General features: G+C 33.8%; 1 protein-coding gene across 1 annotated transcript; it reads left to right on the forward strand.

The window, feature by feature from the left end:
* The first annotated feature begins 158 nt into the window (after positions 1-158).
* LOC136817500 (muscle LIM protein Mlp84B-like) lies at positions 159-14,828 on the forward strand. Its single transcript, XM_067073819.1, has 11 exons — positions 159-234; positions 407-436; positions 742-901; positions 1,096-1,208; positions 3,429-3,585; positions 3,854-3,963; positions 6,179-6,220; positions 6,507-6,666; positions 6,919-7,031; positions 12,812-12,971; positions 13,746-14,828. The coding sequence occupies exons 2-11, from the start codon at positions 431-433 to the stop codon at positions 13,856-13,858; spliced, it is 1,134 nt and encodes a 377-aa protein (XP_066929920.1). The 5' UTR covers positions 159-234; positions 407-430; the 3' UTR covers positions 13,859-14,828.
* The last annotated feature ends 242 nt before the right edge of the window (positions 14,829-15,070 follow it).

Consider the following 15,070-nt stretch of genomic DNA (forward strand, 5'->3'; position numbering starts at 1 on the left):
AAAACCCTAAATTTTCCATTCTCACAAGCCTAAAACAACAGGTTCTAAACTATTCCATTTAGGCTCGTTTAGTCAATTGTTTTCAAGAAAAATGAAGGATCTCGTAGCTGAATTATCGAAGCAAATGTTTATGGGTGTAACTTTTGCAGGTTCAGTATAAATTGTTATTGAGTTCAACTTCACCATCAGTTCAAAGTTGACCAAAAACATCAAAAGTCCTTCTTTCGTTTACTTGTAAGTTACGACTTTAATATTTATATAATGGTTATCATGGATAGACAGATATATTATTCATCATTTCATTTTTACTCACATTCTACCTAACCAGATTTTTGACCTTTTTGTGAGAATTTCAATATTAATTGTCTGATAGTCAATTCATTTGTTGTTTCTTCTTTTGTTTCAGTATCTTCACAGAGAATTATTCAATATGCCTGTAAGTATTCACATTTACGTACCTTCACTTTAGCAGTAGAACATTTTCTAATTACAAGGTTTGTGGTAGATCTTTTACACCAGAACCATTTTAAATACGAGGGATGTGGTATATCTTTTACCCCAGAACCATTTCAAATGCGCGAGGGATGTGGTAAATCTTTTACCCCAGAACCATTTCAAATGCGCGAGGGATGTGGTAAATCTTTCACCCCAGAACCATTTTAAATAAGAGGAATATGGATGAATCTTCTTTACCACCAAATACGTTAAGCATGTGGTAAATAATTTCCATTTCCTTTCTAGCAATGGGGTGGTGGTAAAAAATGTGCTCGATGTAACAAAAGTGTATATCCAAACGAAGAAATCATAGCTGCTGGAGGTTCATGGCATAAAAGAGGATGTTTCACCTGTAAAGATTGTAACAAATCTTTAGATTCAAACACTGTTGCTGAACGAAAAGCAGGTAAAGTTTGACGAGATATTTAAACGCTGTTAGATATCTTTATACTAGAAAAATAATTGCATTTTCTCCAAATTGAAATTCCATTAGGTTTATTAGTTACATTCTTGAAGTATGTATTTGCAAGCCTTTTGATTTAAACAATATTTAATGGACAAAATCAAATTAAAACCTGTCATCAAACTTTCTGTAAATAGATACTCCAGGAGAGGTTGGAGAAGTTTACTGCAAATCATGCTACGGTAGAAATTACGGACCACAAGGGTACGGATTCGGTGGCGGCGCCGGAGCTCTAGTCAACACCGGAAAGTAAACAATATGGAATTACCCGTAGCACTAACATTCTCTATGCAAAATATGTTATGTATTCAATTTTTTATTTATTTGTACACATATCTTTTTGTCAATAACAACCTCCACAACTATTGTGAATAGAATTTTATTTTTGTTTCTTTGTCATTAATTTTTTTATTGCAATAAAATAATTCTTGATTTTAAGAATTTTCAGAAAAAAATTGTTGAAGATTTTTGCTAACAAAAAAGTATAGGCTCAAAATACTACAAAATACAAAACAAAAGATGTTGAGTTTGTGGTTGAATTTACAAACGAATGTGCGGTGACCACTAAGACACTGGCCTGAGTGAATTTTTATTTTAAAGGCTATGGAAACATTACAAGGTAAATTTAAATTTAAATTCAAAACAGTTATATCTGTTATATCAGTTATAACTTTTCCGATTTTGAAAAATAAACAGATTCATGCGCCTGGAAAGATCCAAATTAACTTTTTCAGCTTTCAGTTTTCAAATTCTTATCTGGAAAGGTCCAATTTAAAACCCCAGTGGCACGTCCTCGTTGTCCATCAATATAATTTTGGTGTAGTCTCCCTGGGACGGATGAGAGTGGAAAACCGTTTTCATTTCATTTCGTTAATGCACTGTTTCTTTGAATCAGAACCCCGTCTAACCCCTTATCTTCATTGCACTCGGCACCATCAAAAAATTATCCGAGAACAAAGTCCATATGTAAGTATGGCAAAATGGCAAACATTAGATAAAGTGTATAAATTTAAAATCATCGAATCATAAAGCGGTTCGAATAAAATTGTATATAGAGTCTTAGGGGAAAATTATTCAAATTGCTACCCGCTAGTTTGATACAGTCAAAAATGAGATCAATCTACTGAAAGAAGGTGTACATGTAGCTTTAAAACAGCTCAATTATGGAGATTGACCGATTAAAACAGGATAAAAATATTCAACAATGAATTCATAATCGAGATCTCTAATCAGTATATAAAGCTAATAGAGTTTTTTTCTTGTTTGATGGACTAGTAGATTTTTTAGCGGAAGGTGTGCAAAAATCCAAAATCCAAAATTACTACAGCGCTACAAAATCCAAATTATATTATAACCTGTTGCTTAAAAACTCATTATACCCAGCATGGGATTTCAATACAAAGTTATGAATCTAACTAGCCCACCTGGACGCTTACACCGAGTTGTGAATTATACCAAACAATAGCACTATAAAGCAAGTATGAGTTGCCAACTGTCCTAAGTGCAAAACTGCCCATTGAACAATAAGTGTAATAGGTCACAAATTTAAGAGTAGGTTTTTCCATACATAAAAAGTCAGTTAAAATCAAATCTCCAGATCATTAATTGGAATCGCATTGGCAAGTAAAGAAGTAAGTCTTTGGTTTGTTAATGGTAAAAGATAACAGATATCTGACGGCACTGAGTTTAAAGCTCAAAGGGTATAGAGTGGAACCATCAGCCGTTCACAAGCAAGAAAGAATGAATCCATAAGACTTGCGCCACCTTTAGAACGACGTATTGAACCTAGCGCTTTCTTTGTTTCCACGCTGCCTTCTTTTCGAAAACTGGCGATATATTTTACTTTGAATCTAGATTTTGCATGAAAACTACCTGGGTCACGTGTTTCAGATTGGAAATAAGTGCCTTCATTTCCCATCCAGGAGTTCTTTAATGAAACTCTGCGATGAAATTAGTTTATGATCTTTGATTACCCCCTGTCTCATTGGCACGCGGAACCAAATAAAGGAATTTCATGTGATGAGAAAGAAAAATATTATGCCAATCTTGACACAGGACCTTTTTGCCTCTTACTTGATTGTATTAGCATGGTTAGTTTCTTTACTTTAGCTTCATTATTTCTTTCTTTCAGATATTTAGAAAGTGAAATTAAATCCAACCACCTTCAACATGCCACAGGTAAATCACGTGTTTTTATTGCATCTAAACCGAAATAGAGAAACCAATGTTTACTGTGGAGCAATCCAGGGAGAAAGAGTGGTGTCCTTCCCTACCTTCAGCTATATGGCTATTGAAAGAGGAGCTTTTATGTTGCCTCAGTTTTTGGTCGCAAGTCTTAATAACTTCAAGTCGTGTCAGAAAAATCATAAAATCAAATACGTCAAAACATGTTCAGGATGGACATTTTTCTTGTATTGGAAGTTTATCAGTTTGCTAAAACCTTTCATATATTTTGATTGTTTTCTACCAGTTCGGAGGAGCACCAAAATGCGGTCGATGCGGAAAATCAGTTTACCAACAAGAAGAGAAGATTGCTGCAGGAGGCTCATGGCATAAACAGGGTTGTTTTACTTGCAAAGATTGCAATAAATCGTTGGATTCCAATACTATCGCTGAGAAGAAAGGAGGTAGGCTAATCTCTTTATGATGCTAGGATTGACAGGTATTTTTTACAGAGGCAATGACTTTAATAGACATCAATAACATTCCAACTGTGGTGTTTCGATTTGCCTTATTCTATTCTTCCAACTCAGTATTGCTCAGGTGAGAATCTAACTCATAGAAATCCAATATTATCAATACCATCAGAGTGTACACCTCATTTTTTTTCAGCCATACGTCCTTTTCAAATTGACGAATGATCAAATTGAATTACTGTATATACTTTCGTTACAGAGAACGGCGCTGTTGGAGAAATCTATTGCAAATCATGTTATGGTAAACACTACGGACCAAAAGGTTACGGATTTGGTGGTGGCTCCGGTACTCTTTCCGTAAGTGGAAAATAAGAAAATCTTCCGGACGTCCCAGCTATTCTCCAAGATTGTAAATAGGATACAAAATAGAGGTATATGGCTTACTTCAACAAACTGGTACGTGGAACAAACGTCCAAATGGCGCCCATCTAACGCCCACGACCATCTTTTTCATATTAGTTGGGTATAAAGTGCAATATATCAGATATTTGGTTGAATTCCCCTGTAAATATCTTTGTTATATTTTTATGACAATATTTAATTGAGTTTTATATAGTTATACATTCAATTTATAATCCAAGAAAAATTTTGGACTAAAAGACAAAACAATACGAGTTCTCATTCATCCTCATTTACTTCCAAAGGGAATACCATTTCTGAAAAACATTGTAGCTATTTGTTATGGACAGGTATTAGTAAAAGTTTAGAAACTGGTGGGTGGGGGCACCACTTTGGAAAATTGGGGGGGGGGGGCGCCATTAAAAAAAATTGACTTTGGCCCCTCAAGAATTTTCCCACAACGCCACTGCGTCAACAGGGGGTATACGGTTTTTTTCTGGAAAAGCCCAATAGGATGTTTACATATATTTGAACGTAGTTGGAGGAAATTAAAGGATATACCTACATTAGCAGTAAAAAATAGCTTTTGAACAAATTTGGTAATTTGTGACGTTAGTGAGCAATCCACATGCTTTAATTACCTATCGATCACATCTAAAATAGTGTAGCTCTTAACATGTCAACAGGCTTTTATTATTAGGAATCTTTGCTTTATAAGAAAAAGATTGATCTTGACCTTTTTGTGAACCTTTAGGTAAAATCAAACTGACTATATTGGTAATTCTGGTAAAACTTAAAATTTGTATCCTTTTATATGCAGTCATATCTGGAGAGTTGTCTATGAATATGCTCAAATTAGAACATCAGTATAATTCTTAATAGGGTTATAGCCTTATAAAGTTTAATATCAGAACGTGATCTATAAAAATTATAGAGTGTGTGACGTCATCATACAAACGACAAATTGATAAACATAGGAAGGAATTCAGTGGTTTTTCTCAAATCATTCATCGATCTCAATTTTTCAAAGTTACTACAGCCAAAACTCTCTCCTGACATAATTAAAGTAAATCTCCTTATAAGGAAATAAGTGACGACGGACTATTTTTTTCTTTTGTTTTGAATGAAATGTTGATAATTATATCCTAATCTCTATGTAAAAAAAAGCCTAATTCAAACGTTGTTTGTAAAAAGCTGTGTTTATTTATCAAGAGTCAAAGCTTGCAACCATATTTCTTCAATAACAGTTTTAAAAAAATTTATTTTAATACTAAATTAAAATTTATTAAATTCCTTAGACATTTCTAAACATTATCAATTATTTTCAAATATGGTAATATATCTCTAGACATAAAAAAAAGAATATGAAAAATGACAGAATTATAAAAATATGACGTGTTTCTCCAAACAAACACAGTAAGACGCTACGTTTAAAATAGGAATCGTAATTTTTGCATTTCCTGAAGAGACGCTCCTTCTCAAATACAAAATTGAAACCAGGCTGGCACATAAAGTTGAAAAAAAAGTAAACTTTGTTTATTGTTTGCATTAATGACCATCTTAGGAAGTTGAATTTCATCATAAACAATGGATTTTTGGAGTATCTAACTAGGTGAGGCAATCTGAACAAAAGATTTTTGCACTTTGCAAGATGCTTCTAGTTTTTGTGTATAAAAGCAGCTAGTTTTCTCACTGAAGTATTCATTAACAGTAATCACGACACAAGCAGTATCCACAGTGTTAGTGGATAAAGACATTTTAAACAGTAAGTATTGAAATCAACTGGTTTACATATTTTGATAGATTATTAACCAAACTTTCAGCTTTTCTGCTTTTTTTCTAAGCGCTAATTTGAGATGTACTTGCAACACCAAAGATCACACAGTTCTAAACGGAAAAGATTAAGCTCCTCAACATTTGTTTTTAAATTTTGTTTGATAATGTTTTGATTGAATCTATTTTCCATGAATTTAAAAATGTTTTGGTTCAGTACCAACAGTCACTCTTAACACACTTTCACTTTCGCTTTCACTTTTAAAACCTACCTAACGAGCTTTAGCCACATTTCAACGGGAGCTAGATTCTTTGAGTTTTGACTTCACTTCTCTCATTAGAGATATATGGGAGTGTAAAATATATCATTATAACATTCATATAATTTTTTCCTCCATTCCTCTCAATTTAGCTTGTCAATCAAACTAATACCAAACGACATATCAAAATGCCTGTGAGTATATATCAATATCATATGTTTTTGTTTTGATGATAATAATTATGATTTAAAATTTTGACATGTTTCAAATTCTTGCCTGTATCTAATATCAATATATTTAAACTGTATAGAGTACGACATTAGATATCTATCTAGCTTTTCATGATTTGAAGTGTGTTACTCTGTTTGGCCCTGCCAAATAATTATATTTTGTATACCAACAAAAGTAAAATTCTAAATTTTGAGGCCATTGAAAGCGTTGTACACAATGGATCAAGATGACTTATTTTTATATTTACAGCAATGGGGTGGTGGTAAAAAATGTGCTCGATGTGACAAAAGTGTGTATTCCAACGAAGAAATCATAGCTGCTGGAGGTTCATGGCATAAACGAGGATGTTTCACCTGTAAAGATTGTAACAAATCTTTAGATTCACACACTGTTGCGGAACGAAAAGCAGGTAAGCAAAGGAGGATATTTATGATAGTAACTTCATCACTGCATTACTTTATTGTATCATTCACAAATCATGAATTCTATTGTTAAAATTGTTCATTCATAAATCTGCTCTTACCATGAGATTTAAGAAAATAGTCAAAGAAATATCTCTGTGACTCTTTTTTTTACATTTGGTAAATTTGGACGTGCCTTAATTTGCCTGAGTTGAGCTTATTTTTGTTTTTCAAACATTATTTTTGTGCTCGTATTATAGAAGTACCAGGAGAGGTCGGAGAAATTTACTGCAAATCATGCTACGGTAAAAATTTCGGACCAAAAGGATATGGATTTGGTGGCGGTGCTGGAGCTTTGGCCGACACTGGAAAGTCATAATCATCTCTCACGTACCCATCTTGAGCCTATCCACATCCATTCCCTCTACTTTTAGTTTGTTTTTAAAAAGAAACAAATAAACATATATTATTTTTTTCAGATAACTTTTATCGCCCAAAACTTTTGTAAATTTATTTATATAAGAAAATTGATAATAAAGTAATAATTTTTTTATAAACACAGTAGCAATCCTAACTTAATTCTGCTCTTTTCCCCGCCCGCCACCTAGCATTAATTAACTCAATCTTGGTCACTGGGTACAAATTTGTACCCGTTTTTTTTCAATAAGGGTATTACCTCGCCTTCTTTTTCCGCTTTTTTTGACAGGCTGTCAATCAAGCAGCTATTTGACAGAATATCAAATTGCGGTATCAAATCATTTGAGGTTCAAATGACAATTTGGTTCGGTACTTTTATAAACAAAAACTTTTCTACATGACAGCATTCTTCTTCTCTCCCACCACCAAGGCCAGACTGATTACTGTCTTTTAAAGGACAAAATCAAATTACCAACTGTGAGAAGGCACAATCACTCATCAGAACTAAGGTATTTTTAATCTTTTCATTCATTTTTCATACTGAGACTCAAATAATTTCTTTTATGAAGCCATTTAAAAGTATTATTATATTGATGGTCTTTGCACGATCATCTGTGTACTGTATACTCTTTTATAAATTCAAAGGCTTCGTGGTGTATACATAAAATGTATAATCGAAAGGAAATAGCGTATGATTATCATTTAACTAAACTTAATGAGAGCAACCTTACGAAATGAATCAGCGCTACTTTTGTGTGAATACGTGAACCTTGCCTTGGCCAGGCCCAATTGATTGTAGGAACCTCTCGGCGCTCCGGAAACTTCCGGAGTTTTCTGAAGCAGCTAAAAAACACTATTTTCCTCTCTGGAAAGTTCTTGAGCTCTTCCGGTGCTTCCGGAGCAAGTGATTTTTAACACGTACTAAATAAATGTTTAAACATGGTTAAATACAAAATAATTTGTCCCCAGAAGATGGACTTTGGTCAAATAAAATACCGTCAACTGCTCTAACTTGGGACTATCTGACAAAACATGGGACGGCAATTCGGCCACCATTTCACCAAACCTCCAAAGTCATCTGATTTGGAAGGAACGGCGTATTTAAAAATACACGATTTCTCTTTCGATTTTACAGTAAGGGGTCAGTCACAAATCGATTTTAGGTTAGAAGAACGTCAATTGACGTATATGGGTGGGTGGGTTAAAGGTTATTTATTGACGTTTTTCAGAAACATCGATTTTTCATTCCATACAAAATATTACTTCTCGCCATGTTTCTGTTTGATCGCTTCGTTTGTTTTGAAAACCAAAACATAACAAACGGCCTGATGTTTATGTCTTTTCTTTGTTTGACGGCCCGAACGGCCCTTGAATTTTTTGCAGATGGCCGTTCTTTCTGTCGCTACATACTACGGAGATAATTAATGACGGGAATTTTGTGAACAAGTTTAGAAATTATCTCCGTTTCTTTTTTTTTCAAATATAAACTATGCGAGCCGTAGTGAAGATCAAGATGGCTGACGAAACAGCGATGAAGGCAGAAGTTTTTATCGATTTTCGGGGATATCAAGGTGTTTGACGTTTTTGGGTGTGGGTGGGTGGGTCAGCTTTTAAAACGTCAATTGACGTTCTTCTAACCTAAAATCGATTTGTGACTGACCCCTAAGTGAATTTAGGGGCCGTCGACAAACGATTTTCCTTTTTTTTTAACGGCTTCTGGCCGTAAGGGGTGGGAGGGGGTCACTGCAATGCCGATAAAAAAGTTTAAAAAAAAGGGAAAGTCTCACTTACAAATTTCATCAGTCCAAAAAGTAGAAACATGTGAAGAAAGGCTAAGACCAAAAAAAACCACACGACATTCACCTTATTCCCGATCACCAATTAATGCTTCGACGAGAAAAATGACTGGTCACATGACTTGCCACGGGGCTTGAAGTTTCAAAATTTAAAGGTCACGGCTCAAAACCACATGTTTATTCCGTGCGAAAAGAAGAACTTTGAGGATTACGAATCGAAAGAACATGGCGGCCATGGACCAGTGAAAGTGTTTACTTTTGAAGAATTCTTTTGGCCGCTAAGACGTAGGGGAGGAGGGGGTCTGAACCTCAACGGCCTCAGGCCGTTAAAAAAAGAAAGTCGTTTGTCAATGGCCCCTTACACTAGAAGAACTAGAAGGAAAGAGCATTGCACAGGGCAGTGGGTGTTGTGTCGCCGTGGTTTGTGTGGTGTATTTGGGGCATTAAGGTTTATGACTCTGTCTCTTTATGGTTTTTCAGAGTGCCTCTTATTTTGCTAGCAACTTGCGAATGGAGGTGGAGTAGTCTGGATCGCTTCGCAACCCTTATACAACACAGCTAGTTTAGTGTATCTCTCTTGAATAAAAAGTTACTGTCATCCAGAGTAGGCTAAAAATTAAAAAAAAACAGTCATAAGCGACCATTAATATTTAATATGAATTAATATTATTAATATTAATATTAAACATTATATAAAACCCGTATTTTTAAAGGAAAATCCTATTTTATCTGTATTTTGTAAGGAAAGGAGGAAAATTACGGAAGCCCTGAGCGGCCACAACAACAACAATTTCTCACAACAATATAAACCATTCACAACAATATTACAAACTTTCACAACGATATTACAAACTCTCACAACAATATATCAATATTCTCACAACAATATATTAATATTCTCACAACAATATATCAATATTCTCACAACAATATCCAAATTCTCACAACAATATTCAAATTCTCACAACAATATCAAAATTTTGACAACAATATGAAAACTCAGAAAAAACCTAAAGTGCTCTCTCTTGCAGTGATTTTTTTTACGTCTCGTTGACGATGAAAAATCTTCCATGTGAACAGGGCCTTAAATTTCTACACATATACAGACTACGAGATGTCTGCGTGCTGAATATTTCACGTAGTGATTGAACGGGTCTCATAATTACAATAAAATTACAGAGAGTCTGATAGTCGTCACCTTATAAATGATAGGAAAAAAAGTTAACCATTGTATAGGGTTGGTAAGCATCTGGTGTACAGCTGCAAAAGTTTCCAATTTCAAGAGAAACCATAAGTACTATATACTTTATGGACGGTATGGACCAGCTTCTAAGATTGAATAGAGAATACTTGCAAATAAGGTGACCATGGTGCAGTCTCCTCCCCATGCAGTAGTTGCCATCGCGGATTTCTCCACGGCACTCCATGAGTATGACGATTATTACCAGACTCTCTGTAATTCTATTGTAACACAAAGCGCCTCTACATGTGTTGTAACTTAAGGTCCTGTCCTCACGGAAGATTTTTCATCATTAAGGGGACCCGTCCATATTCATTTGACAACGCAAAACGTCAAATTGACGTTATCCTCTGAACCCCCCCCACCCCCCACAGATAACGTCAAGCGATGTACTGATGTACTGTATACCAAAAGTTGCAGCCTTTTTTCATCAAAGTTTTCCCGTTCCGTCGCAAAGCCCGTACTTGGTTGTACCAGTGCGTGTATTGTGTTCTTTTAACTAATGACCTTTATTTAAAAAGAAATTAAATGCTCCACTTGGCGCTAGGTCCGTGCCGTGCTGTAGGCGTACCACCTTCTTTGCCCACTTGTGCGATATGGTTCGCTCGATCGCGCAAACAATGAAAATATGATGTAATGATATCATAGCACGAACCAATGGGATTATGCGAGCAGCAAATTTTCATGTACTTCATACACGAATATATTTTCGACAGCTTATAAAGTAAAGTATGGTTGGTGGTTACAAATATCCGCGATTTTCACAAAAAGGTATACCTTTGATTTCTTATAACGTCAAACCTAATTTTTGAAAACCCCCCCACCCCCTCATAACGTCAATTTGACGTTTTGCGTTGTCAAATGAATATGGACGGCTCCCCTAACCAGAAGTAAAAAATCACTGTGGGAGAGAGCACACTTTAGATCTTTCTGGTTTTTTCATGTTGTGAGAATATTGATATTGTTGTGAGAATATTGATATTGTTGTGAGAATATTGATATTGTTGTGAGAATATTGATATTGTTGCGAGAATATTGATATTGTTGCGAGAATATTGATATTGTTGCGAGAATATTGATATTGTTGCGAGAATATTGATATTGTTGCGAGATATTGATATTTTGAGATGTGATATGTTGTGAGAATATTGATATTGTTGCGAGAATATTGATATTGTTGCGAGAATATTGAGATTGTTGTGAGAATATTGAGATTGTTGTGAGAATATTGAGATTGTTGTGAGAATATTGATATTCTGTTGTAAGAAATTGGATATTGTTGTGATAATATTGATATTGTTGTCGATAGTTTGAAATATTGTTGTGAGTGATTTATATTGTTGTGGGAAATTGTTGTCGTTGTGGCCACTCAGGGCTTCCTCATCTTGTTCTGTATTTTCAAAGCAAAATTCTGTGTTGTTGATATTCTGAATAGAAAATCTCTTGTCACTCACTCCTTTTGTACACTCTTTTTATCAGAACAACGATGGGAAAAATTTGATACCTGATAAATCGTTCCAAAACAAAATTTAAAAAAATAGATTTTTACTTGGTTGTGTAAAAAAGCAGAATATATCGTTCTGTCCAAAATTATTCTTTTGCAAATAAATCTCAGATTCCACCAAGTGCATTTATAAGTTTCTAATCTACCTACAATTTTTATCGGTCTCCTGCTATCATTGTTGTGAAGACATTTAAGAGTAGAATAATTAAGGATATTAAAAAACTTAAAACTTTAAAAATAAAGATGAATTTTTGAAAAAAATAAAGTTTTGATATTTGGCTCTGCAAACGTATCGAGCACTCTCCATGACAATTTTCAATTGATTGAAAAATAATAAAGAAGAAGTTTTTCTTTCTGGGTCAAATAGAACTTTTTTGTAATTTTCCTTACATCAACTCTATCGTTGGAAGTGAATCTGAACCTGAAATAAATCGGTCAAAAAATTACATTTTCCATAATTTCTTTAAGTGAAGATTAGATTACTCAGAATTTAGCTGCTCGCTTGGATTACTTCTTGCAAAAGTTTAAAAGTTATCACTGGACAAAAATCAAAAATTTTCAGGATTTATGCTATTGCTTTAATTAGTTCTTGTCAAAAAACTACTATCTTTTAGGTACCTTATGGCAAATTTTTTTCATCATTTCACGGCAAGTTTATTTCTTATTTTTATTTTTAGGTAGCAACTGAAATTGACTGAAAGGCCAGCTGCAATATGCCTGTGAGTATTTATTCAATGTAACAACTATGAGTTTCAATTAAACTATCGTCTCCTCTCTTTAAAGATATATCCTACCTTATTGGAACTAATTTTCACGGTCGAAAAAAATATCCGAAAAATAGCATTTGGCGGGTTTTAATTTTCGCGGTTTTTTTCATTCTGGAATTTTCCCGGGTTTTAATTTTCGTGGTTTTGCCCTTTTTTGGATAAATTTCTTTCATTTTCTTAGGGATTTTTCAAATTTTTTGATAAAATTGGAAAAAATTGTATTTCGCGGGAATTAATTTTTGCAGTTTTTAACTGTCAAATTTTTCGCGGGTCCAAATTTTTGCGATTTCGACGAAAAACCACGAAAAACGCTAAAATTAACTCCCGCGAAAATTAGTTCCAATAAGGTAACTTATTTTAAAGCATTTCAGATTTTTTCCACAAATTTGTAGTATGTTTGATTCATTTATTTTTAATTTATTTTTCTAGCAAATTGGTGGTGGTAAAAAATGTGCTCGATGTGTTAAAAGTGTGTATTCCAACGAAGAAATCATAGCTGCTGGAGGTTCATGGCATAAAAGAGGATGTTTCACCTGTAAAGATTGTAACAAATCTTTAGATTCAAACACTGTTGCTGAACGAAAGAATGGTAATAATCCTTTTATAGTTATGATAAACAAGTAATATCATTTTGAGTCGAGTTTTATACTTTTATGAAAAAAATCATGGTCATATTTTAATAAATATTAGCAAAACTTTGATCGGTAGACATCATTTTGACTTATTTAGCTACCCTACTTTGTGGGCTCATTCCTCCCTCAGTTAAACAATTTCACTCATCTTCCCTTGTACTTTATTTTTGTAGAATTTATGAGAAATTCACTATTTAATTTTTGTAGAATTTATGAGAAATTCACTGTTTAATGCTGTAAAACTACAGTGTGTCCCCAAAAACACATTTTTATTTAAAGTAAAATTTTCTTGATTTATACGAAATTTTATGACTTGACAAACCTATAGCATACCGTGGTGATTTTAAAAATGTTTGTCCGAGTTTTAATCTTATCATCCTTTTCATTAATTGCTTTTGCAAGTCAATTACACGTATTGACAATACAAAAGTAATAACTTGCACGCCTTACGAATCAAGATGAAAAGGATTGTGGGATTGAATTTCGGTCAAATGTTAAAAGTAATAATGATGACGTTTGCATAGCGGTGTGCTATTCAATCATCTTGGGAATTGAGTATCTATTGATTAAACGGAGAAATTTAATCTTATTTCAATTGTTTTAAGCCCAGTTTAGATAATGAGTTTTAAGGATTTTACTTCACATAAATATTTGTCCGCTTTTTTGAGACCCACTGTAGTGAAGTTTCTTTTTGAAACCCACCTGCTTAACCTTTTTATTACCTTTTTTAGAAAACCCTGGAGAACCTGGAGAGATATATTGCAAAGCATGTTATGGGAGGTTGTTTGGACCCAAAGGTTATGGCTATGGAGGTGGAGCCGGTGCACTTACAAACACTAAATGATCGTCCCTTGTCATTCGATTTGACAAGATATTGAAATGGCTGGCACACTTTCGCCAAACTATTATTATATACCGATATCTTTTATGACCTCATTGGCCTTAGCAAAATTCTCGGAACAACCAGTTACCCTATTTGTGTGCGGCTGCTATTTCTATTATATTCTCTTTCGCTCAAGATGAGATGGTTTGAAATTTTATAAGCCATGAAGTTGATTAGCTCTCACTTTACATCTCATTTACCTTTAAAAACGTAAAGTAAATAGTTTTTTAATCCAAACTAAGAGTCAAGATAGACCTTTTCTTAAATTACGTCACGAACATCACTTGCCTTGTGTTCAAACAATTACCATGGTGATTATGTCTCTTGAGACATTAAATGATTTTTTTATGAGTAGGAAGTAGTCTTAATAAAATCCGCTGAGAATTAATCATAATTTCAAAACGAGGCAAGTGATGTTCGTAACGTAATTTATGAAAAGGTCTATTGAATTTCGGCAGATGAGATAAAGTTTTTATAAGATACTTAATAATTGGTCATTTGAAGTAATAAAAATGACGCGCTCTTTAGAAAAAGTAACAAAGTTGTTTTATTACTTGTTAACGACCAACCAAATCAAATAAGAGCTTGTAAAAACTCCATCTCGCCCCAATTTTGGAGGTATTTCTGTAAAGTTTCGTCCAACTTCCGGGACTTGAATCCATATTAACTTATTTTCAGTACCAATATAAATACCATACTTTTTTTCTATACGCATGATTTGTTTACGTTCTTTATTTTATTTGTATATTTTTGAATATTTCATATCAGGGTTTTTGCTATTGATAAGGATGGGGAAAATTTTGATATTTTTTGTAGTTGACTTAGATAAAAATAAATTATTTTTAGGGTAAAATTGAAACCATTGTTACGTTAGGTTTTTTTCCTTTGTTTATTGTTAAAGAGAAATCTGAACAGTATCCTTTTAAATTAACGGAAATCGACTCAAAATAACTGGCCGATTCCCCAATAAATTTAGGTTTTGCTTAATAATTCTGACACATAATAGTATCACCTCATTCGTATGCAAATAGCGTCAGCCTGTTTAGGTCCCAGGCAAAAATTAGGTCCCCCCTGAATTTTAAGTCCCCCCAAAGATTTATGAATTTTTCGTTAGCCCCCAGGACATTTGACCCTAGATACTTTCAAATTTTTCAGATTCATGAGCTTCAATTT

The sequence above is a fragment of the Clytia hemisphaerica genome, unplaced genomic scaffold, assembly GCF_902728285.1.
Source record: "Clytia hemisphaerica strain Z4C2 unplaced genomic scaffold, Clytia hemisphaerica genome assembly, whole genome shotgun sequence".
Taxonomy (NCBI): Eukaryota; Metazoa; Cnidaria; class Hydrozoa; order Leptothecata; family Clytiidae; genus Clytia; species Clytia hemisphaerica.

Bases quoted from the DNA above. Each gene is read 5' to 3' on its own strand.
- LOC136817500 (XM_067073819.1), top strand. The intron at 3,964-6,178 runs TAAGAAAATCTT...CTCTCAATTTAG, and splicing joins CTCTTTCCGTAAGTGGAAAA to CTTGTCAATCAAACTAATAC. The intron at 6,221-6,506 runs GTGAGTATATAT...TTATATTTACAG, and splicing joins AACGACATATCAAAATGCCT to CAATGGGGTGGTGGTAAAAA.